At 42.2% G+C, this 25,235-nt stretch overlaps 1 protein-coding gene across 2 annotated transcripts; it reads right to left on the reverse strand.

Moving 5' to 3' along the window:
* Positions 1-2,088: 2,088 nt before the first annotated feature.
* On the reverse strand, positions 2,089-25,091 carry gphna (gephyrin a). 2 transcript variants are annotated; one of them, XM_079369977.1, is made up of 24 exons: positions 24,932-25,090; positions 20,242-20,320; positions 20,060-20,117; positions 18,705-18,797; positions 18,476-18,570; positions 18,272-18,338; positions 17,427-17,720; positions 16,535-16,636; positions 15,320-15,457; positions 13,218-13,260; positions 12,710-12,847; positions 12,112-12,204; positions 10,935-10,990; positions 8,858-8,977; positions 8,711-8,769; positions 8,452-8,605; positions 8,161-8,282; positions 6,517-6,604; positions 6,329-6,402; positions 6,125-6,189; positions 5,610-5,713; positions 5,179-5,275; positions 4,126-4,264; positions 2,089-3,927 (listed from the first exon to the last, which is right to left on the reverse strand). In XM_079369977.1, the coding sequence occupies exons 1-23, from the start codon at positions 24,993-24,995 to the stop codon at positions 4,131-4,133; spliced, it is 2,337 nt and encodes a 778-aa protein (XP_079226103.1). In that variant the 5' UTR covers positions 24,996-25,090; the 3' UTR covers positions 2,089-3,927; positions 4,126-4,130. The 2 variants fall into 2 exon arrangements, with proteins under 2 accessions (XP_079226103.1, XP_079226104.1); XM_079369978.1 differs by lacking the exon at positions 16,535-16,636 and having other exon boundaries at positions 24,932-25,091.
* Between the last annotated feature and the right edge of the window lie 144 nt (positions 25,092-25,235).

The raw sequence follows: 25,235 nt of genomic DNA on the forward strand, positions 1-25,235 counted from the left end.
AATATCATTATCATTACAGAAAAGAACATCCTCTTCATCATATTTGTACAGTAGTAGTAGAATGCTGTGTCATTGCTTCATTACAAGTGCTGGTCATAGTTTATAGTGTGTGCAGTGTGACACTGAGATAAGTCCAGTGTTACGAATCACTCAGTACAAAGGCAGTTTAACAATAACCTGCGTCTTCTTACTCAAATGGATTTATCTGGGTTTGATTGGTTCTCCTTGGGCAGGTGCCAGGACGTGTTCTGATGCTGCGTTCATGTCATCATGGCTTTACCGTGAATATGAGCTTCAGATAATACAAATAAATTATCCTTTTTTTGTGTTTACTCATCTAACAAATGAGTCTTCCATCTTTAACCTTCTGTAAACTCTTCTTTTCACATCTTCTCTATGACATGAACCCAGCATGAGCCACTGATGGATAGATTTATGGTGCATTTGAGGTAACTGGGAAGTTTCAAACATCTGAGCCAGCGGAAAAAATGAGAAGACAGTGTTGGTACCAAAATCCTGGACTTGAAACGTTCTTTACAAGCAGCTCTGATCGCTTCAACAACTGCTATAGACGTATCATTTAGTCATATCAGGAGACCCCGCCCAGGTGCTGCACCTCCGATCTCACGCCTGGAAGTGAAAACCTGCCCAAAGAGAAGAAAACGCGCCCCTTTTATGGGCATGCAAGAGTGTGGGGAGGGCAGGAAGATGAGAGGGAAGGGAAGAGATGAGGGAATGTGTAGAGGAAGACTGCATTAGCCTATCAGGAGAGGGGTCAAAGCTCACAAGCGCTGACTAGTGCTGCATTCAAGTCACAAAGGAAAGGTAGGAGACATAAGCTTTGGATCGAGAAGTTATCTCTGGGGATAATTGAGGATAATCAGGGGCAATGTACATGTACAAAAAAACTCTAGTATATCTCCACATACGAATAATTTCAAATAGGTACCGGTTTTTCCTGATATGACCTGAATGCAGCATTAGACTTTTGGCCTTGGGGTTTGTTTGGCACTGATCACACTGACATGAGGAATCAGAGGAACATGAGGAGTTAAGGTATGGTGCATTGGTGAATGCTTAGTAATCACAGGTTGCATCTGATGCATTTAAATGGTCCTTTGTTAATTGGTAAACAATTTAAGTTTGGTGTTTAATCAGCAGGAAACTAATCAGCCTACTAGCTTGTTTATGCTAACAGTAAACTCAGCCTAAGGTTGTCTAGATTTCTCCGTGTAGCTCTGACTACGTACAGCACATTGAGAGAGAAGCAGTCAAATGATTTAGATTTTTTTTTTCTTTGACTTGAACAAGCACCTTTACACTGTCATGGTAGGAACACACCAGTTTTGTAGTTTACGAGCACCTGAACACAACACCCTGCTTTCAAGTGATGTTGGGTTGGAAGTTTTTTTCACAGCACAATCAAGCAGCTTGTTCGCCCACGTTTGTCGATTTGAAAAAAGATGAAGACGTGTGATTGGCCATCTCGGTTGAGTCTTTGATCTTTGGCTACTTAAAGTATAAGGCTGATGATATTGTATTTTTCGTACCATCAATGAATCCCATCGAATGACCCAAACCAACAGATTCTGTCAACTTGTGATTGTGTTATCAAAATCTTACAAATCTTTTTATTCCTGTGTGCCGCTGAGCTTCTTCATTGTCGTCCAAAACAAAAGTAAAGACACAACAATGACAACAAGTTTAAACATTGTCTCAGAAATCCCTCACAAAGTGCAGACTCTTTGGTCCTCTCTTTAGTGTTATACTTAGCTACGTTAGCATCTTAAAGTCTACAGTTAACCTGTAACAACCATCAGTTTCTGTAAGTATCAACTGTCAGCCTGGAAATCAAAGAATTCAAGCCTCAGAGCTCTTGCTATTCAAATCTGGTCACTGTGATTTCTTCACTTATATAACGTCCAGAAAAAAAAACTTGAACAGATGACTAAAGTTCGAGAAACAGCTCAGCCAACAGTGGCTGAAAGTCCGCTAAAAGAGCCTCAAAGACAGCTTTTCAAGTTAAACATAATATCCTGGGAATAGGCTGGCGGCAGCTCAGCTTTCAGCCTCTGAACGCCCCATCAAAAACTTTTAAGTTTAGTGCGGTTTTTAGTGTTTTCAAATTCCTGGTTCCATTTGTTTTTAAATGGAAGAGACTGCGAATAATTCACCTCCAGGTAAAAAAAAAACCTTGAGCTAGAAGAACGCAATTGTTGTTCTTAGCTATGTCTAGCTTAGCATCTAGAAATAAGCTATTTGCAGCTCAGCTTGCAGCCCACTGCTTTATTCTGTGTTTTACTGGTTTCTATTCATGGTGATGTCTTTAAATTCAGCATTGCTACAGTTCCTGTGTCGCTCTGTGCAGGACAAAGCTACTATATATATATTTCACTCGCCATCCTGTTCCTGGAAATGTTGTGCAATAATTAACAACTGAAAGTAGTCCCTAAAAATGAACTTCTCCCACCTGTTTGCAAATATTTCTTGAAAGAAAGTGCCCAGCTGTTTACGGACAGACAAGGAGCACTTCATAAATTTAAGCAACTACTTGTAGGAAGAGTTTTTGAACATTTGGAAACGCTCTTTTTCAAACATGTACCGGTAATCCTTTTTTTGTTGTATAAAAATTAATCTATATCTTGTAGCTATTTCACTTAGCTTTGCATCAATATGTGACTCGTTCGGCCCACCTCATGCTCGCTGTTTTACACAGTTTAATCTGTGATCAATTCATTTATTTTCATGTAAAAATTCCAAATGTTGTTTTTGGTCATTCAATGGGATCTGGACAAAAAGAAAAATACAAAATATCAAAGGCATTATCCTTTTATAGTAGAAAAATACTAGAATTGGCACCATTATAGAAACCTTCTCTGTATACAAGTGTGTACTTCGCTTAATGTCTACAGATAAACAGCACTCGAACGCAGGGTGAGATCTGTATTAATCTATTAGTGTCCCATCTTTGACATGAAATCATAATGGTTCAATAGAAGAAGTAATATTTGATGTCGGGACCAGAGGAATCATTCCTGTACGGCCACTGATCCACATTTAAGAGCTTCATGGCTTTCATTGAGAGTAATGATGAGTCTAAGTGTTTCAGGATGGTTAAAAAGTGTCCTCTAGTCATCTAAGGAAAGAAAAACCTGTCTTTTGTATTTTCTCCTCTTTTTTTTTTCACCCAAAATGGGTCATATTTACCACACTGGCACAAACTTTATCAGCAGCTTAGATCAAAAGATATCTTTTAAAATTCTTTAGTTTATATATATATATATATATATATATATATATATATATATATATGTATGTCAATACTGATGTAGGATCCGTGTCTTTCAGGAGCAGATATAGTGGTAGTGCAGGGAGAGGTAATCAAGGAGTTTCTATATAAAAAAGAAGAAGTAGAAGAAGAAGAATAGAAGAAGAAAAAGAAGAATAGAAGAAGAAGAGAGAAAGAAGGTGAAGAGAAGGAAAAACGGTGAGGAAGGAGGAGAAAGTCTCTATATCTCTATTTCTACCAGGGAAAATGTCAAACGCACAAAGCAAATGAACAGGGAGAAGAGGGCATGATTACTACTAAGATGATAATATTCAATCAGAACCATGATAATAATAATAAATAGAATATTAATTAGGAATATTAATAATCATTATCATCAGGATAATAATAATATTACAGAATAAATCTCATATTTCATATATTTTTTTTCACATTTTTTTCTCCGTTGAAATACAGTGATCTCCTCAGAGCAGACCAATGAGGATTCAGCCTCCGCTGGCTCCGATTGGCTGTTGCATATGACATCACAGCTAATGGCGACCAGGTAGACATGCATCACTTCCTGTCCCCGCCCGTTTCCTGTCCAGACAGGAAGTCCTGGCACTGCCATGGTAATCGGTAGCGAGTGACGTTGAAATCTGCGGAGGAAATGTTTGTGTTACAGATGTTGTGGCCGTCCGTTAAGTCTACAGGACCACGATAACAGATGTCAAAAATGTGGATGTCCAAATGTTCTTCTGAGCAGATCGGAGGAACTAACACACCTCAGGACACTTTTATGAAAGGGACAAAAAGCCGGCAGATTTTCCTTGCATGGTGTTCCCCTCACTACGTACCTGCATCATAGCCGTCCGATGACCATGACGTCCACGACCTCTCCTTTGTGCAGCTCCACATACTGCTCGGTTTTAGGAGGTAACATCAGCAGACCATTGGCGCTACGCATTGACATCAGCCTGCTGGATACCTGGTTACCTGCAGAAACAGAGGCGTGAGGGTGAGAGAGGCATTTGACACGAAGCACCACCACGGAGTCTGCGTATTGGGAAAACTGGTGTGTTACAACTTGTTCAAAAAATATTAGTCATTTAAACGTTTTATTTTCATTTTGTTTTGTTTTTTTAATGTAGATCCAAAAACTTGTATTTCACTTTTTTTGGGGACTTTTAGGCTATTTTCTAACAAAACAAAATGTCCCCTCTGTGTATTCCTCATGAGCTTCAGCCCTTTGCCAGCAAAATAAAGTGATTAGATGTGGAGGAGAAAAAAAACAGATCTTGATAAAACTTTAAAAGTACACTTGTGGGTATCATCATCCAACCAGAACCTTTATGAAACAGTAGGTCATCATCTCCCACTACCTGTTGACTCACTGATATCAGCACGCTGTTTGTGGGCTGAAGGTCACGTTCGCTCTGCTAACAGCCTACATGAACGAAGCCACAGCTCGACCGGAGAGACCGGGACAACAAGCAGCTGATAAAGTGAAGACTCAAAACTCAAACGCTGTCTTGTCCGATATGGTCAAACTAAATATCCTTCAGCCTGTGTGTGCTGTATAGGTTTAAGAAAACATCAACACAGGAAGTTTATTGCAATATTATGCTTCTCATATGGTCTCATTTCTAAAAGATGTTTGTAATTAATCAGATAATAGTTTAAATGCAAAGAGTGTTTGCAGTGTTGTTATCTATCTCCAGATGTTTGGCTCTAATTCTCTTGTTTAAAAACTTCATCTGACACAAGAAGAAGAAAGCGTATAATGTAACACCTTTAAAACACTGAGACGCTTCTTATTGCCTCAGTTACAATACCACAACATATATTGATTCCTTTATTCCATGACAGGGAGCAATGCAGCAGTCCACAGTCCTTGTGTGTGTCCTCACCTGTGCTTTGTGCCCAGGGCAGCGGCTCCTGGTGATGCCAGGTGAGAATACAGCGGTGGTACTCTGGTCGTGGATCCAGCTTCACATCACAGGAGAGCTGAAAGAAACACACAGCAATGTGTCCTAAATGAACGGCTTTACATCTGATTTGAAATAAACAAAAAGAACATCTGAATGAAATGTGTGAACTTAAAGGAAACGGTTGGCTGGATTTATGTACTGGTTTGAGCTAACCAGTTTTAAGTCCAACATATACCAAATGAAAGACCATGATGTGTGTGTGTGTGTGTGTGTGTGTGTGTGTGTGTGTGTGTGTGTGTGTGTGTGTGTGTGTGTGTGTGTGTGTGTGTGTGTGTGTGTGTGTGTGTGTGTGTGTGTGTGTGTGTGTGTGTGTGTGTGTGTGTGTGTGTGTGTGTGTGTGTGTGTTTTACCCTAGCTTTAATAATTGTAGGCCTTGGGTCCAGTATGCCTTGCATCTTCCTCAGAGCAGGAATCACAAACAGGTTACACGTCACCACTGCAGACACGGGGTTACCTGAAGACAAAAACAAAATACAGTAACAGGATAAGCGACACAATCACAACCTCTGCACATGCAGCGCTGTGCTGCATAAAACATGTGGAGTCAGAGTGTATGCTGCTGCCGTCTCATTAAACCAATGTGACCCCACAAACATCCACGTTTAGTTGTGTTGCTGCGTCATAGTTGAGCCGATTGTCAGAGACACAAACTGCATCCTGTGATGTTCCTTGTGTTGTTTACCAGCAAAGTGTGCCTGCTCTTCTGGTGCCAAGGTGAACGTTACGTACAGCTAATCTGACATGCCTTCAGATAAATGATCTCTAAAAGCAGTAGACCGGGCCTTTAGGGCCACTCAGTGGTGTGTCAGACACCGTCCAGGGATACACACACAACGCACAGTTACTTCAGAGATGAGAATCGTACCTGGCAGGGCAAAGATGAGTTTCCGTGCTCCGTCGATGTCAGCTGTGGCAAAGGTAGTAGGAAGACTGAGGAGCAGAAACACACAGGTCGTTATTGTTTATCTTGATGGAATCTGACTCAAGTATTTAAGGGAGTGTATCATCAACCTTGGCTGTAGGAGAATACAATACAATATAATAGTTAATGCTGCTGTTTCCTTCTCACCCTGGCTTCATAAAGACTCGTCCAAAGTGAATCTGAGCATGAAGATCAATATCGAGCACCTGCTTCAGGTAGTCCTGATAAGAACAAACAGACACTGAACAATACTGTGTGGAAACTTAAATCAGCAGTCCAACACTCAGACTTATTTTTGACTAGTTTTACTGGTTAAATTAAATGCAGGCCGTTACCTTCTCTCCCATGGACACGCCCCCTGAGGTGATGATGACATCAGCACGACTGATTCCCTCGTGGAGGGCTGACAGCAGGTCATCAGGGCTGCGAACACAGGATGACACAGCAGTTCACTACAGCAGATGTGTGGCTGTGGAGGAGCTTTGACAAGTCTGAGGAAGCAAAACTGTGGAGTTCATCGGGGCTAAGCTGAGTGACGCTTGAACATTTTTAGTTTTAATGGAAACTTGTGCTTCACGATGTAGAGTTTGAAAGATAGGTCGGATTATTAAGGCAAGCAGGGTCACGCAGAAACATGAAATCAGTCTTCATAAAAGGGAAGGGAAGGATCCAGTTTTCTAAAGCGAGGGACTTAAGAGTTTGGATGACCCCTGTTGTAACAAATTAAATCATTCCAGTTTCACCTCTCTCTGTCTGTTTTAATTAAACCAAGAATTTAAAGGTTGGAGAGTGCAAGTCCTGTCCCTGGATATTTGTAGAAGCAACTATCTCAGATAATAAGCTAAATTAGTCTGTGTGCAGCTTCTCTCCTTCACGTACTGTATCTGCCCAGACAAAATATTTCAAATGTATTTTCTGTTGTTTAATTCTGTACATATTCAACAAAGTCTGGAGATTACTGAGGCCAAAGTATCCCGTCGGGAAGTGGCACAAAAAGTTACTTCTAACCAGGGCAGCTGTTAAAAATCCAACTCGTAGTAGCAACAGATCGAATCGATTTTATGGCACATTTATCCTCAGAAAATTTCTCCAAGACTACCTACAAATGCTTTTATTCCCTCCTATGTGTTCACCTCCCATCATCTCCTCACATGTAAAGGAAGTGTGCAGGTATGCGTCAGGGTTCAGCCCCAAACAAACCTCACTCCTGATGATGATGATAAGATGAGAGAAGTTGAAGGAACATGTGCAGACTGAATCAACGTTGTGGATGTGGAGATGTTGTCATTATCATTTCAAACTCGAAGCAGGACTCTACTGTGTAGTGCTCCAACTTCCTACAGACAGTAAAAACTTCACTGTCAGCACCAGTGTCTGTAAATGTGATGGGTTTTTTTCTTTTTGCAATGAGGCTCATTTGCATAGTGAGGAACCAAGTTTGCAGCAGATGTATTTATAATGACTGATTTCAATACCTACCAACATAGTGGAGAGCATTAATGCAACTTGCTGTTCAGTGAATTTAATCCTTTGTGTGCTTTTAGAATTGGACAGTGTCTTTAGTCTCGTTGCATTCAGCGGTAGATGTTAATGGACTTCTCGTCTTCTGTCTACTCAAAGTGCTTTAACACCACAGGTCAGACCTACACATACACACTGATGACAGAGGCTGCTGTATAAAGTGTCCATCAGTATATTAAGTGTTGCCCGAGGACACATTGGACATGTGGCTGCAGGAGCTGGGGGTCAGCGATTTCACCAAGTGATCCACCGCGGCCACAAAAGCCCAGCAATTACAGTATACTGTGTGTATATTGTTCACTTTGGATTTCCTTTTGTTGAAAATAAAGGTCTGGCTAAATTGTTTGGGGAAATTTAAGTGTGAAGAAGAAAAAGAAAAAGAAAAAAAAAAAAAAAAAAAAAAAAGATTATGGCAGTGTTTTGTTTTTTTTCCCTATATAAAGATTTGGTGATCGTACTTGTCTCCCACTATTCCCAGGTTGATGGTGGGATATCCGTGTTCCTGGATGGTGGACAGGAGAGTGGAGCGGTTGGAGTCTCGGATTTTACCCGGGTGGAGATCGTCCTCTGGGTTCAACAACTGCAGTCACAGGAAAGAAAACAGAAGTCAACACACACATCTTCTAGGAGACCACACAAACTCTGAAAGAAAGAAAAATCCTTGTTTATTCCTCAGAGTTTTGTGGGAATGATTCTTAAACGCCTCGGCCCATTAGTAGAGCCTGGCTTGTTTTCGACTGTGTTTTCACCTCGTTTCCAGTGGACATGACAGCAACCACAGGGAACTTGTGCACGCTGACCTCGGTAACTCCCACTGTAGCCAACAGGCCGATCTCTGAGGGGCCCATGTGTGTTCCTTTAGCCAACACACACTCCCCTCGCCTGATGTCATGACCTATAGGCCTGTGCGCACACACACACACACACACACAAACATAATACGCTTAGTCATGCAACTTTCATAGCAGCTAGCGTCGACCTTGTGAAATAGTGAATGTTGGTCTTTACCTGATGTCCTGTCCAGGTCGAGCCTGGACCATAATCCTCACCTCCAGTTCCTCTGTGCCCTGAAATCAGAAAGCACACGATAGCTGCTACAGAAGAGAGGGGCAGACGTGTCAGTGTTGAGGAGAACATCCTCCCTGGTGAACTTACATCCTCAGACTCCCGCAGGAGCTCTGTGTCTTCTACTTGGACCACAGCGTCAGCTCCACAGGGGATCGGAGCCCCGGTCGTCACCCTCATCACCTGACCTGGCATCACTGTATGGGTAGGCTACACACACACACACACACACACACACACACACACAAGACTCTGATTTAGTCCTGTTTTGGTCAGATGTTGAAAGGTGAAAGTACTTCAGAAATGTCGTCTTAAATACACATGCAACAGTAAAGTCCCTCCAACAAAACGTATTTGTATGTGCAAGCTTTCAGTGTCATATAACTTCTAACGCTTGTTTGTTTGACTGTCATTTGTTTTACTCAAAGAAACTTAAACAAGCTGCAACTTTGTGTTGCAAACAAAACAGCACTACTTATCTTTTCTCTGATCTCCTCCTTTTTATTCTCGAACAAAAAAAACTCAGCCAGACTTCCTTTACCTCGCCAACATGCTGCTCCCTAAAAATAAACTTTGATCTTCGAATTTGCATGCAGTGAACTTCATCCTGAATCTTTTGTAATACTCTAAATGTTGTACACATTCTTGTCACGGCCCCTCTTTAGTTTCATATATTGACCAGAATCTTTTCAGGGTTGTTTTCTTCTTTTCCAGCACGTCGAACATTTCGCTTGGCATCCAGCTCGACTCCTGGCTTTCTAAACTTCCTGCAACATTTGAACCAGCCGTCGCTCTGACAAGCAGCTTTACCATGTTGCTAACTTCTAATGTGCACGACGCCTCTCGCTGTAGATATGAGCATCTATTATTGCCCTGGATGGTTTCACATACGAGGAAGCGTGTTGTGCATCTGGCCGAAGCAAAAAGCAACCAAAAAAAAAAAAAGAATCAAGATTGGATACGAAATAAAATGAACTTCTTTCCTAAATATGATACCGTAAATTCCGTACTATTGAGCGCACCTGGATATAAGCCGCACCGGCTAAAAATAAGTAAATAAATGTATTTGTACATATATAAGCCGCACTTGATTATAAGCCGCAGGTGTCCACGCTATAACAAGAGCTATTTACACAGACGTAGGCTACCGGTAACATCCGCAAATACTGTAGCGTCCGTACGGACGTTAAAGGACGACGAGAGCGTTCAAATAATAACTTAATAACCCGATCACTGTCGGCCGTGACCACGCCGTTTACAGCGGAGAACAAAACCATAACTTGCCGTAACAATCCAACTCTCTCCCCCAGCGTTCTCTCATACAGCCACTCAACACGTTCTCGCTGGTGCATTCACTGACTCTCCACATAATCGGAATTATGAACACATTATCAACTACTGACTTTACAACATGAACCGTTACAATACGAAGCCTAGCCGACGGTGTCTGTAACACGGCTGACCGTAATATATTTCACAAGAAAAAGTCCATCCATTCACTGCCTCAGAATGACTTCATTACTCACTTCCTCAGTCTCTGTTGTCGCTGTCAGTGTCATCTTAACGTGCAGCAGCTCTGTTAGCTTCTTTGACAGCCAGGTCGATCGCCTTTAACTTGAAAGCTGCATCATATGTATTTCTCCGTGTGTTTTCCATGATGAGGGTGCGTGCATGAAGCGCAAAATGACTGATATTAAGATCCGACGTGACGAAGTCAAATGTTTTTGCGGCAGAAGCTCATTGTCCCCCATAAAAAATCCATGCATTAGCCGCACCGGAGTAGAAGCCGCAGTGCTCGAAGTGTGAGAAAAAAGTAGCGGCTTATAGTCCGGAATTTACGGTAGTTAAAATTTAATCAGAACTTTGTCTATCATTATCGTGAAGCCAAGAACAAACAGTACAACTTCTAACAACAGCTAAATCAATGTACGGAGAAGCAGCAGATGCACGAATGTCCTTTAAGTGAGGACTGGTGCTGAGCTTGAACACTTCAGAGTTATGTTGACATGACGGGCAGCAGCACGCTCACTAGTGTTTTCTTCTTCTTTTGTAATCATAGTGAGTTTCAAAGAGATATTAAAAGTGTTTTAAAATGTTGGTCAAGTTAACGCTCATCTTAACTGGGACTCAAACATTAGTGTGTAGGAGTTAGTGTATTAACGCTGACCTGTTGTCCAGCCTGTGATTCTCCCATGATGAAGCGGTCTCCTGGGCCATCAGCAGCTACAGGTCAATGATAATGATGTTAATCAGGTTAAGTATGGAGATGGGAACATGACATCTGAGACCTGAGATTCAAGTGGAAATCAGCAAGACAATTAAAATATAGATCATTTATCCTCCAATCAATTGAATAAGCAACAAGCACTTAAAGACTGCCCCCACGTCTGCTCTCCTGAAACTATGGAGATCATTTCATGATTATATACACTCCTCACAGGGGGAGACTATCCCTGTCAGACGGGAGGAGGGGCGAGACATGACGTCAAAAACACAACAAGAGGAAGTGGCTGACGAATAAACATAGTCCACTTTACGATGCTATAATGAGAATATTTGCCTTTATATCAATGCTACGTGTAATATGCATGAAACGATATCGACAAAAACACGCAGAAGAACATACTGATAAACAAAAAACACAACGCAGCTGAGTAATTACCAGCTGCAGATAAATACAGGTGGTCTGGCAGAAGAAACTCAGGTGAAGCCAGAGTGAAAACATACACATACAGCTGCTCCTGAAAATATCAGGAGTTTTTCAAAGTGTGAGAAAGCCTTTAATGTGACACACTGTAGGATCTAAATGAGTGAAAGGGACAAACGTCATGCAATCACTTGAGTAGATTTTGCTTCAGTTGTGACACTGGCTGTAAGAGCGGCATTTTAATTGAATTCAAAAAACTTGATTTGTCACCGGGGAGCAATTCAAATTGTATTTCTTAACAAGTCGTGCTCAGAAAGTTATTCTCAGTGTCTGATTACTTCCTCTTTTTGAAACAGAAACATCCTTTACATTTTTCTATTCAATGCCGACGGGGTTCATTCACAAAAAAACAACAAAAACAGGTTTCATGTCATACACATGTAACTTCAGAGTCCAGCAGGGTCAAACATTTGCTTAAAGCAAAGAAGTTTCTGTTGCATCGTTTCCGGCTGCCAGCTGAGAAATGACATAAAAACATTTGAGCCCAAAACACGTAAAGATGGGGCTCAATATGAAAACCTTCTGCATTGCTTCTAACATCACAGTTAACAGTCTTATCGTGGCCACTGTTTTTGCGTGAGTGTCCTGAACGTAGTGATTATCTGATAACATGAAGTCACATGTCAGACTGTCTCACCTCGTACAGCGTAGCCATCTTTAACGGAGGCAGGAAACGGAGGGAGGTTGTCTTTGGCATAGATGTCCTGAGCGAGCACTCGACCCATACCGTCTGAGAGAGTAAGACCAAGGTTAGTGCGAACCAGAGCAAACACTCAAAGCGCAAACAATAACAACTATTCAAGTGTGAATAGAGTATTACAATCGACATCAATTCATCAACAGGGCCGAATAAATGATGTTTAAATACAGATGGTGTTCGACTTTTAAAGCACATTTAGTCACTGCAGTCAGAGTCTTCTCTCACTTAGAAACAGTATAAATAATGATAATAGTAAAAGAGCAGACGACACAAAGTGCTTCACACAGAACATGAAAGAAAGACAAACACAATACAGGATCAACATGTAATTAATGTGATTTTTGACAAACTAAACTGATCGATTGTTTGGATTACCTCACGCTGACGCGGGAATCAGACGGCCGTACGCCCTTCCATGAAATGTTTATATTCTCCTCTGTGCTCCTCTATTAGCACTCCACAGGTCAAATAAAATATACTGCAGTACACACACACACACACACACACACACACACATACCCTTGTGAAGACTCACCTCTGTAGTTAATGACTTCAATTCCCAGGATAGGTGTCATCTCTAGAACAGTGATGAAGGCTTTGTCCATTGACGTCAACGGGAACGGAGACATTCGATGACGACGAGCCACTTTACTGATGTCCACCGCACTGTGGCCTACACACACACACACACACACACACACACACACACACACACACACACACACACACACACACACACACACACACACACACACACACACACACACACACACACACACACACACACACACACACACACACACACACACACACACACACACACACACACACACACACACACACACACACACACACACACACACAAAGAGACAAAATTAAAGCAATGTGTGACAGTAAATGGTTAACATTTTATTATAGACAATTCCAGAAAGGTTTCTACATTTTCCTTTGTGATCTAAGTTTCTGCAGACATGTTAATGAGACACACAAACCCACACACACACACACACACACACACACACAAACGCACAGTCTGAACTTACTGGCTCTCAGAATGTTCTCATTACTGCCACATCGTGACTGAACCTGTAGAGAGACACACACATATTCTATATTTGCTCATTGTTTGATGCAAATGTGTTTGAGGATTGACTCAAATATATCTCCTTCATAACAGGACAGCAAAGCAAAGACTTTCATGTTGATTTATCTATTAATAATGTAAAATAAACAGGACAAGGGAAACATAAACAACACGAGTCCTCGCTGTGACGCTGACAAACAGCACAGCAGCAGCTCTGCGCTGAACGCTCCGACTGCACAGACGATTATTTAGAAAGTACGAACAGGAAGCAGTGTGAGCTTTCTGTTCTGTCCTCTTCTTACACATCAGAAGTCAGCAGGCACGAGTGGAAACATCAGTAGCTGAACTGATTTATTCCTCCTGTCTCTGTTAGCCTTCTTCTTTTCATCCCTGTTAGAAATCATCATTGGGATTTAACTCCTGCAGAAACGTTTGTTGTTTGTCAACAGGTGGATGCTGTTTCTGAAAACAGCTGCTGCCTCTCTCCCTTAAATCCACCACACCCACACTGATATAATAAGAAATGTAACCTCACTAAACACTGGAGTTGCTTGTTCACTGCAGTCTTGATTTTTGATTTTTTAAATTTTATTGTATATTGAAATATATTGTTGCTCCATCTGACATCAACATTTAAAGGTCACATATCATCAGAAATAAACTTCACCAGGTTTTTCTAAACATGTCTCTAATCCTCTCCGTCTTTAGCCTGCTCCCCTGAGAGAAACTGTGCTCAAACAGGCTGTTTGCAGATTTCCCCTTCATGACATCACAAAGGGCAGTAGCCCCTCCCCCAGGTAGGTGTCACTCCCACAGCTCGGTGTTTGTTCTGCCCTCTGAGTCTGCCTTCTCACTGTAAACAATAGGACATGAAGCGAGAAAGCCAGAGACACCTAAGCCCTTCCAGAGGGGGGCGTGGTCAGACCGCTCATTTACATATTTAAAGATACAGACACTGAAACAGCGTGTTCTGAGGGGTTTATAGACATGATCAAATACAGGATCGGAGAGGATTCACAAAACTTCACACATGTTTTGGGGAGCTCTGAGACTTATCTAAACTGTTTACTATTTATGCAGCAGCAGACCAGCAACTCCTGTTTCTGCAAAGTGTGGTGAATGTTGAGCACTTGGATTAAAAAACAAATATTTTCACTATAAGAAAAAAGTCCTTTACAATCTAAACCTGTCAGAACTTTGAGAAAATTAACTTTGATTTGGAACAAGGATTCCACTGCAGCCATTACAGACAGTTACACTGTGCTGTCTGCCGCAATCTACAGGAGCATTTACAAAACCAAACACAGAGCCCAGGTTTGAAAGAAAAGAATTACTAAAGTAAATAATAATCATTCATAAAGTTTAAAACAAAAGGGAACTTGTGAATAAAGCTTAAAACTATTTTTAACTTGCTGTGCGTACAGGCTACATTTCAGTAGCTACCATATTTTAACATTACCTTTAAGACATTTACAGAAATATTTGAGTTTTTGCGATTTACTTTGTTGTATTTTTGTTATATTTGGATAATTTTTATGTAAATGTACAACAAGTGAAGATATTTCTCACAGTCTCATTCGCTCCCATTCAAGTCCAAACACCACACCAGTCCCGAGGCTTTTTAACGTACTGATAATCGGGAGGAAACGTGTGAGTGAAAGGCCGAGAGTAAAGGTTAAGTTGGGAAGCCTGTAATAGTTACTAACTTTTACCTTCAAGTGAGTGATCTCAATCTAAGAGCAAACTGATTTTTTAAGCTACATGAGCAAACTCTTCTCTTTACAGAGTCTGCAGCGAGTGAGACGTGAACATTAGAGCGAGAAAAAATACTTAGCAAAAACTCAAATCATGCAGAAGAAGCCTAAATCAGTTTTTTTTTGTTTAAATTGCCAAGGCAGATTTCCTCTCCTAGCAGCAGAAAGATTACAAGAATTCAAAGTGAACTAGAAACCTAAAATTTCAATTCAGTTGTTTTTAAAGACAGTAATTTAAATTTTCATTGATTCTCATTTTGTATGACTTTATTATTGTGTGTGTGCATGTGTGTAGGTAAGTGTGTACCTTGGGTGTTGGGCATGAGGCGGTGGAAAGGCGGGAAGTCGCCTGTGTTGCCCGCGGTGACTCGGAGGGGGTGGAGCTTAAAGAGGCCGAATCTCGAGGAAGCACCTGAACGCCTCGGGATATGATAGAGTCCGGGATCTACACACACACACACACACACACACACACACACACACACACACACACACACACACACACACACACACACACACACACACACACACACACACACACACACACACACACACACACACACACACACACACACACACACACACACACACACACACGCTTAAATGCTAAACAGAATTTCCTTCAGTCGTTTTACTTTTAGCTGAGTATTTGCCGACAAACAAATTTGGCTTCATGGATTGACTCAAGCTCCAAACAGCAAACTCCTACTGATGAAGCCAGGGAAGGTCAGGTGGCAAAAAACAACACCAAATTAAAAATAAAAAAATACATGTATCATATCTCTCTCTTCATAGCTTTCAGTCACGTGACCAGCGGGGAGGCGTGATGGGCAAAAACACTTTAGGAAAACCACGGCCACCATTGATGACTCGGCTTGTTAATTTTCCATCCCAGTAAAATGATGAATTAAAGCTTTGGGCCCTAAATATGAAATGTATTTATCTAAGTGACAGAGTAGTGGGAGAGAGTGAAGCTATTTGGCTTCATCGCTAAATAAAGCCTTCTGAACAACATATATATTCTGTTGATCTGTTCAGCTTTAAATATCAAGATCATCCCGTAGAAGTAGTTTAACCATTTTGGTGTACTATAAATGTTTATACTAGTCAAGCTATAACCTTAACTGATATCCTTCAAAGACCATGGATCATTTCAATATCTCTTTAGATAGCTCTTGAATCTTTGGCGGAAGAGTTTAATGTATGATGAGTAAGTTACAAAAAGAATAAATAGACAACATCGCTGGATGTCAGATATAAATCAAATGCATGCTTGGCTAATCTGCCTGACTACTCACTTACCTGCAGAACTGGTGAGGAGATTGCTCACTTTTCACAGAAGAAAGGCAGTGAATGATAGTTGAAACGATTTGAGTGTTGCTGATTTCTCCAAAAGGTGGCTACCCGACTTTAAAGCTTGTTTTAAGGCCGATTTAAAATGACTACCATCCATGTTTGCAGAACAGAGACAGTGATGAAGTGAACAATGGCAGGACAGGAGAGGAGAGGAGGAGTGTCTCACCTGTGTGTCATGGGTACAGGAACATGTGAAATGAGTGGGAAGGGCTGGTGTGTTTCCAGGCAGGTAGGGACCTCCCTTAGCCATGACCACAGCATGGCTCGTCTGATGGACACACACATATATGCATGCATGCAGGGACACAGAGACACACACACACACACACACACACACACGTTTCCAGGCAGGTGAATGAGATGAAATGGCGTGCTTCATAATGGTGAATGAATGAAATCATAAAGTGACACTTTGACAAATCTGCACTATAATCTGGTTCTCTTGATTCATATATGATCCAATCTAAAAGGCTTTTTGTTTTGAACGAACCTGTAACAGCATTTCTCTGAAAAACGATATCGGAACATAATGCTTTCCATGAACGCCTGCAGCCCATTCACTATAACTCACTGTTTGCACAAACTTCCCTGAAATCAACACACTGCTGCACAAAGTGACATTTTAACCACAACAGGAGAGACGCCATGTGCTCTGCAATACGTCAGAAACAATATTTTTAGGTTGAAGGTTGTTATTCATGAATTAAAACCTGCATCTACGTCTTTCTGATATTATATTTCATCATCTAAACGATTGTTTTCATTACATAATTACCATGGGGATATTTTTAATGTCAAGGCTGAGTTAATCTTCTTGGAAATAGCTGGAGTGAATTGGAGTGCCTGGTTAAGATACAGATGTTGATAGAGATGGTACATGAGGTCTGAGAAGTAAAACACCTTAGGTTGGAACAGGATTTTGGAAACAACTTCTTGTTTGACGTTAGGTCAGTTGTTGAGTATCAGCTGTCTATACTGAAGTAGCCTTCTCTCCCCACAGGGAACAATAACGTTTCCAGAAGCTGCACTGGCTGTGGCGTTTCCTGTTGTCTGGTTACCTTGGCAGCGATGGCGGCTGCGGTGATGTGGGAGGAGCCATGCTGGTGATGGTTGTGGTTGTGCGCATGGCGGCCTCTCCTCCTGTCGTCCTCCTCTTCCTCCTCTTCCTCACACTGGGTGCCGCGCTCCATGGTGTGCATGTTGGAGTGTGCGTTGGCGTGCGCGTTGCCCATGAGGGAGGAAGGTGAGGGCAGCTGCTCCAGGGCGGCGTGTGTAGATTTAACCCTGACCGTGGCCTCACGCAGCAGGTCGATGGCATGAGGCAGAGCAGGCAAGATGAACTGAAAACACTCCTGGAGAAAACAAGCAAAAAAAGAAATGTGTATTCTTTGTACCCAAATGTCCCATTTTAGACAGTGAAGTCACAAAACACCGTTTATACCACTGAGCTCACTTTGATGCTATCAGAACACAGAGGTGGGACTAAACAATAGTTATCCAAGTGAATCCTAAACTTTGAGTTTTAAGAGCTTCAAAAAGTTGACATACCATCTGACTCTCAAACTGATTTTACTACTCCTACTAGATTTGTTGTTTGTGTCTTTTAATTGCCTCAGGATGTATTTTTGGATGTATTATTGTTGGCTGCTCGTCTGAACCTCTGATAGTTGTGTTGCTGCTTGTTTTGTCCAGGAAACTCTTGAAAAAGAGTTTTATTCTTTATAAGAAAAAAACAACAACAACTCTTATACATATCCACCAGGTGCATGATGGGAAATAATCACAAGAGGAATCCGGCTGTTGTCATGTAAATAGTTACCGTGTAAAGAGTCTCAGGTAGGATCGAATGAGTAGGCACGTATACTATTAAAGCAAAGCGTAACTTCAGGAGTCAGAATCCTACCTGAGAGCCCTTCTTGCTCCCTGGCAGGTTGATGATCAGAGTTTTGCCACGGATACCACACACAGGCCTGGGGATGAAAGGAGATTAGACCAGGAGAGGATGGCACACTCAATAATCTGGGTAGAACAAAACTGATCAAGAGATTACTGCAGTACTGCACCACATGTTGTACACAGCATGTGGTGCCTGACATCTGATCCCTACCTGGACAGCATGCCGAGAGGTGTGACGTTGAGTGATCCCATCAGCATGGCCAGAGCCATGCCTGGAGCCTCCCGCTCGATCACCTCTCTGGTGGCCTACGACACAAACAGGGTCCATTAGCTCAACTATCCATGCCCAAAGCTAGGATTTACCTTTAAAAAGGCCCTGCTTGTTCTTTTTTTTATTTTCTTGAATAAGTGTTGCAGTGAAAGTCTTTGCGTGTTTGTACCTCAGGTGTAACATCTCGTGGAGCAAAGCCAGTTCCTCCAGTCGTGAGAATAAGATTCAGCTCCAGATCATCACACCACTCCAGAAGAGTATCCTGTACACAGAGAAAAACAAAGAACAACCACTCAGTCAAGTCCCCCCTGTGACTTCAATCAGACTGTCGGCTCCCAAACAACTCAACAGAACATTTCACTTCATTCAGAGACAAGAAGAGCACTGGAACTCTTTTTGGCTGATTGATGAATGGTTACTGCAAAAAAGGCCTGAGAGTAGAGCTTGACTGAAATGGGATTTTTGAGACCAATAGGATACCAATTTCAGAGGGAAAAACGTTATGATTGCTAATATGGGGGGGCAGTAGCTCAGTCTATCGGGACCTGGAATGGGAACCAGTGGGTTACCGTTTCAATTCCCAGTGCAGACCAAGACAGGAAAATGGTTGGGTATCTGGAGAGGTGACGCTTCACTTCATGAGCATCATGTGCAGCCCCCTCACTCTGACATCACACTATTAGTGCATGTCCATGCGATCCTGTCTGTGCATGCATGTGTGTCACAGTGTGTGTGACCATGTAGCCTGTTGTATGAGACTGTTTGATGTTTTAGTTGATGAGACAATGAATGTTGGGATGAGATGTGGGGTGTGAGTCCAACGGCGGGCTGCTCCAGTAAAGACTTGTCACAGACCCACTCCTAGAAAAATGTCGACAGAATGTCAGGACAGCCTGCCCCTGAAATCTTCAAAAGTGTTTCTTCACACAGGTCCCTCACAGCGAGAAGTGTCCCCTGGAGAACCAGAGGTTGAGGGTCCCAGTCAGCAGGCCAGGATGTTAAAAGGACACCGTTTAATATATTTAAAGGTATCCACTAAAATGATAGTTCTGCTTTTCGAGCACATCAATAATTCATGGAATCTGGTGTATGAACTAAGAGCCCAGTAGGAACAAGAAGATTTACTTCATTGACCTCCTAAGGGAAATTAGGTTTTAGGTAATGTGGCACCGGGAATCGAACCGGCAAACCCTCCAGTTTCCAACCTATGCCCCTTCAGTTAGAGCTACTGCCGTAGAACATATTAGCAAGCACAAAAGAGTATTAAGCTGATTTTCTTCAGAGCACAAGTAAGTGTCATTCACATGATGACATCATCAATCCCTCCCACAAGGTGATCAGGAATTTCCGGAACGTTACCAGTCGTGTTCACATACTGTATTAGCTTAGCCTGACTTTCGGATGAAATGTGACACGGAGGGTGGCAGGAACACGTTTGGGTAAATGTTTCTGTCTGTCTGTTTGCTTTCACATGTGCAGCTTAGAGTTTTTGAGAATGTGAAAAACTAAAACTAAAACACGTACCTTGATTTCATCGATCTCATCTGGAACGATCTTGTAGGCTGATATGAATCCTCCCAGGCTGCAGGAGTGTGCATGATAACAGAACAGTGATGCGAGTTTAATCACCCCGTCATAACCCAGCAATAAAAGCCATGTGTAGCCTACGGTGTGTGTAACAAAGCTGGATGTGTATGTGGACTTACAGCGAGGGATCATGGACCAGGTCCTTCAGGTTGACTCCACTCCTGTCCTCTGCCAAGTTCCTGTAGCAGCTGTCACTGACTGAAGACGAGACAGAAACAGAACACCGCACATACCATCGGTATGAGGAAGACTTCACTCATCATTTGCAGGAAGTAGAATTGATCATTAAAACACTGCATGTCTTCAGAGCAGAGGAAACTCAGTTAATGCATATAAGCAAAGTTTCAGCTGGGCAAACTGTAACTGAGCCCACCGGCCCGCCAAGAACAACAGTTCAGCCTTCACAGCCAGTTTGAATGCTGCCAAGTCACATTCCCGTTCACACCACATCCACACACTGAAGGCAGAGGACGCTGTGACGAGCCCATCATCACCGTTCACCAGCTCCAGCTAACACCACAAGGAACAAGTTAGGCTTCATTGTCTTTCACTTCAACACCTGGACTGCAGGAGCACAGACCTTCTGACTGAGAGACGACTGTGCCACAGCTGCCCGTCATTGGATTTACACTGTAATAAACATAAAAAGGACAAATCTTCCTCTGAACAAATGACCACCTTCACACACAAAACAAATCATGTTCAGGCTAAACGACGCAAAACCAACGATTCTGAACATAAACACTCGACACTCCCCCCACAACCTCCCGTTTCACCGCCAGCTATTTCACTTTTTTGGAGAGCTGCAGCTGAAGATGCTCCGTAAAGGAAGCAGTCCTCCTCCGTGACAAGCAGCAGCAGCAACATGCCTGGTTTTTTAGAGATCTACAAGACCCCCAAAGCAATTAACAAGTCCAGGGGTGCATTTGTCCCCACGAGCTGTTAGAAGTGTAGGCTGAAGTTTGATCACAGAGCCCATGTCTAAGTCCGGTCCAGCCGCCTCCATCAACATGCTGCCTTGTATAGTGTTTTGGGCTGACTCTCCCAGTAAGTGTTCTCATAGGAACTAGGTCCTAAACAGGTCCTTCCCCACAACTATTGTCTCCATTTTGGAGAAAACTCTTCCCTTTAATGGGCAGAAATCTTCAGCAGACCCGGGCTCATGGCGGCCATCTGCTAATGGTGGGGACAACCTGCTGTTATCGACCCCCCCGCCCTTCAGCGTCAGTGTGTAAGCGTCAGCAGAGGACAGGCTCTCAAACAGACGGAGCTCCTCTAACCTTAAGCGAGGTGATCTGGTACTGCTACCACCCAACGTTCCTGACGTCCAGCCGCCACCGTCGGCCTGTGTCATCCCCACAACCACCGCCGTCCTCATTCATGCACGGCCTGCTGCGACCTCCACCTCAGCGGCGAGGAAGTGTGGACAAAAGGAACGTGAGGAAAACAAAGAGAAAACCTTCCCTACATCTTATCCCATCTCCCCCCATCCCAAATTAAAGACTTTCACCTGCTCTTTCATAAAGCGCCTCGTCTTGTTATGAATTGGCGCTATCCAAATAATGACTGCTAGATTGATTGATTGATTGATCGATGGTGACAAGTTGATGTACCAGGACCCCCCTGGAGTCTGACTCCCTCTTTGGGAACATCCCCTGGTGACATACCAGAGATAGGTTTCTGACTGTCTCTAATGTATACGTTTAATGGAGAAATAACGGAGCAGACTGTGGATTAAGTTACGGCTTATTTCGGCCAAGGTCAGACAAGAATACAACACAAACATTGAATATTTCTAACTGACAAATTTATTCAGTGAATACATATGTATGTATATATATGTATTTGAAAAGGAACATCCCACAGATTCCTGTCATCTGAATCTGCTGAAGGAATGATCTTTTTGTGCCTAATTAATAATCTGTATGCCGAATGATGTTAAAGAGGGGAGCAGGTTTTAAAGAGCTACAAGCCCCCTTCATGTATCAGTTAATTAAAGGCTTTTAGAGGACTGACAGCAGAAACGTCTCTGTTGATTCAGGGTTTTATTTTATTTTTTAAAAACAACTGAATGGCTGAAGTAAAATGTTGAAATTGTCTCGATTCACTTCAAAAACAAAACAGAAACAGTGATTTGAAAAGCCTGCCGAGTGTGTTTAACCTTCCTTTAATCAGTCACAACTCCTACTCTGTTTGGATGTCTCACTGCCTGAATGATTTAAAGGAATAGTTTGGCACAGTTGGAATAGTCCTTCTTTGATTTCAGGCCCCGAGTCCGAAAGAAACGACAGAAAATATGAAACTAACAGCCAGTGTGTAGCATGTATGCTAAGCTATCTGGAACATACCTGATGAATATGTGACTGTTATCAACTTTCTCACCTTACAGTCAGTAAAACACCTTTTAAACAGGGGTGTAAACTCTTCAATGTACTAACTCAATATGGGTAAGGAATTAAAAAAAAAAAAAAAAAAAAACAGCCTTACGTTATGTGTTCACATCAAATACACGGCTTATCTTAAACTAACAGTCCACTGAGTCAGAGGTCATTCAGGCCGTCAGTCTTTAGGGAAAGTTTGTGTTCCCATAAGCGACATTATTACCATATTTAAATAATTTACGAGTAACACAGCATGTGCTTAAGTTTTTCTATCTCTGTAACTTTGTCTTAGCTCGATCCTTCATCTCATCCACGCTGCTCTTCATTTCTGGATCAGCACAAAATGCTTAAAAGACCCATTTCAGGGGGCGCCGGTAGCTTATTGAGTAATGCTCAATGCCCCCCCCCCCCCCCCCCACACACACACACACACACACACACAGGACGTTTGTTACCATGTGGTATTAAAACAGGTATATCGTAGCATACTGAAGTTTTCAAATTCTCATATTGTGACAACCCGAGATATATTTAATTATTATATAGTTTGGGCGATAATATTTACGCAAACCTTAAATACCTTAGTATTTACATTGTGTTGTGTTACTCAAAATATAGTCAGATTGTAAAAATATAGGCAAACAGTATTTTACATTACATTAATATGTGTAGGTTTTTCAATGCTGGATGAATCGGTCTTGAGGACAGTTTCTGTGGTGCAATGCAAACATTAGTGTCTGTATTATAGAAACATCAGGCCACAGAAACGTGTGTACCCACAGACAAATGTAATTATCTTTCAATTCAACATGAAACATTTCAGATGGGACATTAAGCTTGAGGAAACCATATACATATTTGATATCCCATAACAGCTGGGCAGTGGGCTTTTTCACACACCCTGCTTAGGCAGGAGAGAAAGTGCATTTGTTGGGAACTATTTTTGGCTGTGGATTAATTTCAAGATGCATTTGGTGCACTCATGGACTCACATTTGAAGCAATATCATACCAAGTGCAGCATGCAGCTTTGATCTCATTCTTGCTGCCCAGAAACACAAAGCAAACAGATTTTTTAATAATATTACAATTCCCCTAAGTACTCTGTCTGCCTTTGATAGAAACAAATGCTATGTGGTCATTCTAAATATTAGATTGGATGTCATCTTTACTCCATTTGCAATTAAACACAAATAAATGTAAGCATTTGGCACGAATTAAAACAGTTTCCAAAACCTTATGTTTGACCCCACACATGGCCAAGCTCTCTGGGTAAAATGTTCCTCATACATGAAGTGCAATGCAAGACAAATCCCACATCCCCCTCACGCCACACTGGATATATTAGAGTGTTATGATCATGTAATAACATATGACAGGAGGTTGTGGTTAACAGCTGGATGGTCACCGGGGTTAGCTGCTGTCAGCTGAGGTGCTAGCTCATCAAAACCACGACAGACATCCCAGCCAGCAGCTGGCTCGCATCCTCTCTGCATTACTCTCACGTCTTCTCCTGCCTTTGACAAGGAGGTAGCAGGGCTACTGGTGACAGTCACACGACTGGAAACTGGTTCTAATACCCTCCGTGTGCACGATTCACAGACGATCATCGGCCGGGCTAATGAGGAGAGCTGCTCAAACAAACCTGCACTACACAATTAATTCCGCTTTGACGCTGCTGCGCCTTGCTATGCAACCAGCTTTAATTGGCTACAAAACGCAAGATTTATTATTTATTAATGTATATCACTGCACCGAGTGTAAACATGTTTGCGTAGATGCATGCCTGCAGAAACAGGCATGAAAAAAAAAGTGTACATGTAAAGCATCCTCACAAGCATCTAACATATCGGATCTGCAAAGGGACATGAATAATGCAGCTGGTGTAGGCTCGGTGAAGCTACTTTGCTCGAAAATGTAGCGTTAAACTAACGACAAAAAAGCGTAGCTAAATCGGAAAAGAACATTCTTTTCTTCAAAATAAAGCAGCCACTTCCAGTTATGCGCTCGCAGCAGCTCGGGTAGCGCATCTTATTTTGAAACTTTTAACCGGATATTCTTTTTCGTAGCATTTGGCTTGACGCCGATTAAAATATCTCGTTACACTGTCGATATCAATCAAAGTACAACGCTAAATGTGACTGCTAGTTTTATACATGCAGATATAAATATAAATAAATGCATATATGATCGTGTCTTAGCGATCTCAACACCTGCCCGACCTGTCAAGCAGCTAACCGTTCGAGCAATGACAGTCAACGGAACCGGTTAGCTTAGCATCCAAGGCTAACGTCAGCTAGCTTAGGCTCGGCGGCGATGACAGCTCGTATCGTGACAAGCGACGCGCGCGAGCAACCGAAGGAAAATGCAACACAGGTGAACGACAGGGAAGATTTTTTTTGCCTGAAATCATTACACGGTGTCCTTACCCGTCAGAATCCCCACTCGGGTCTGATGGTCGTGGTTGGTGAGCACCATCCCGTCCGCCGCCATGTTTACAACCTCTGTCTGCACCGAGCCGGCACATACATAGAAACAGTGTGCGCGTGCTGCTGCTACTGCTGCACCTCTGGAGGACGAGAAGGTGTGTGTGCGCGCGCGTGTCCTCTGGTGTAAATGTCCTCCAAGTAATGAATATTTGGGATCAAACATCTATTTTAAAACAGCTCTAAATAACAGTGGTATATCACTTCATAGGTAATTATTTACTCTGTCAATCATTTTACCTGCACA

The sequence above is a fragment of the Symphodus melops genome (genome assembly GCF_947650265.1).
Source record: "Symphodus melops genome assembly, chromosome: 19".
Taxonomy (NCBI): Eukaryota; Metazoa; Chordata; class Actinopteri; order Labriformes; family Labridae; genus Symphodus; species Symphodus melops.

Coding starts and splice junctions, on each gene's coding strand:
- gphna (XM_079369977.1), bottom strand. CDS start 24,995: ATGGCGGCGGACGGGATGGTGCTCACCAACCACGACCATCAGACCCGA. Junction 20,321..24,931: donor CCGAGTGGGGATTCTGACGG/GTAAGGACACCG, acceptor TCTCGTCTTCAG/TCAGTGACAGCTGCTACAGG. Junction 20,118..20,241: donor CTGGTCCATGATCCCTCGCT/GTAAGTCCACAT, acceptor ACACTCCTGCAG/CCTGGGAGGATTCATATCAG.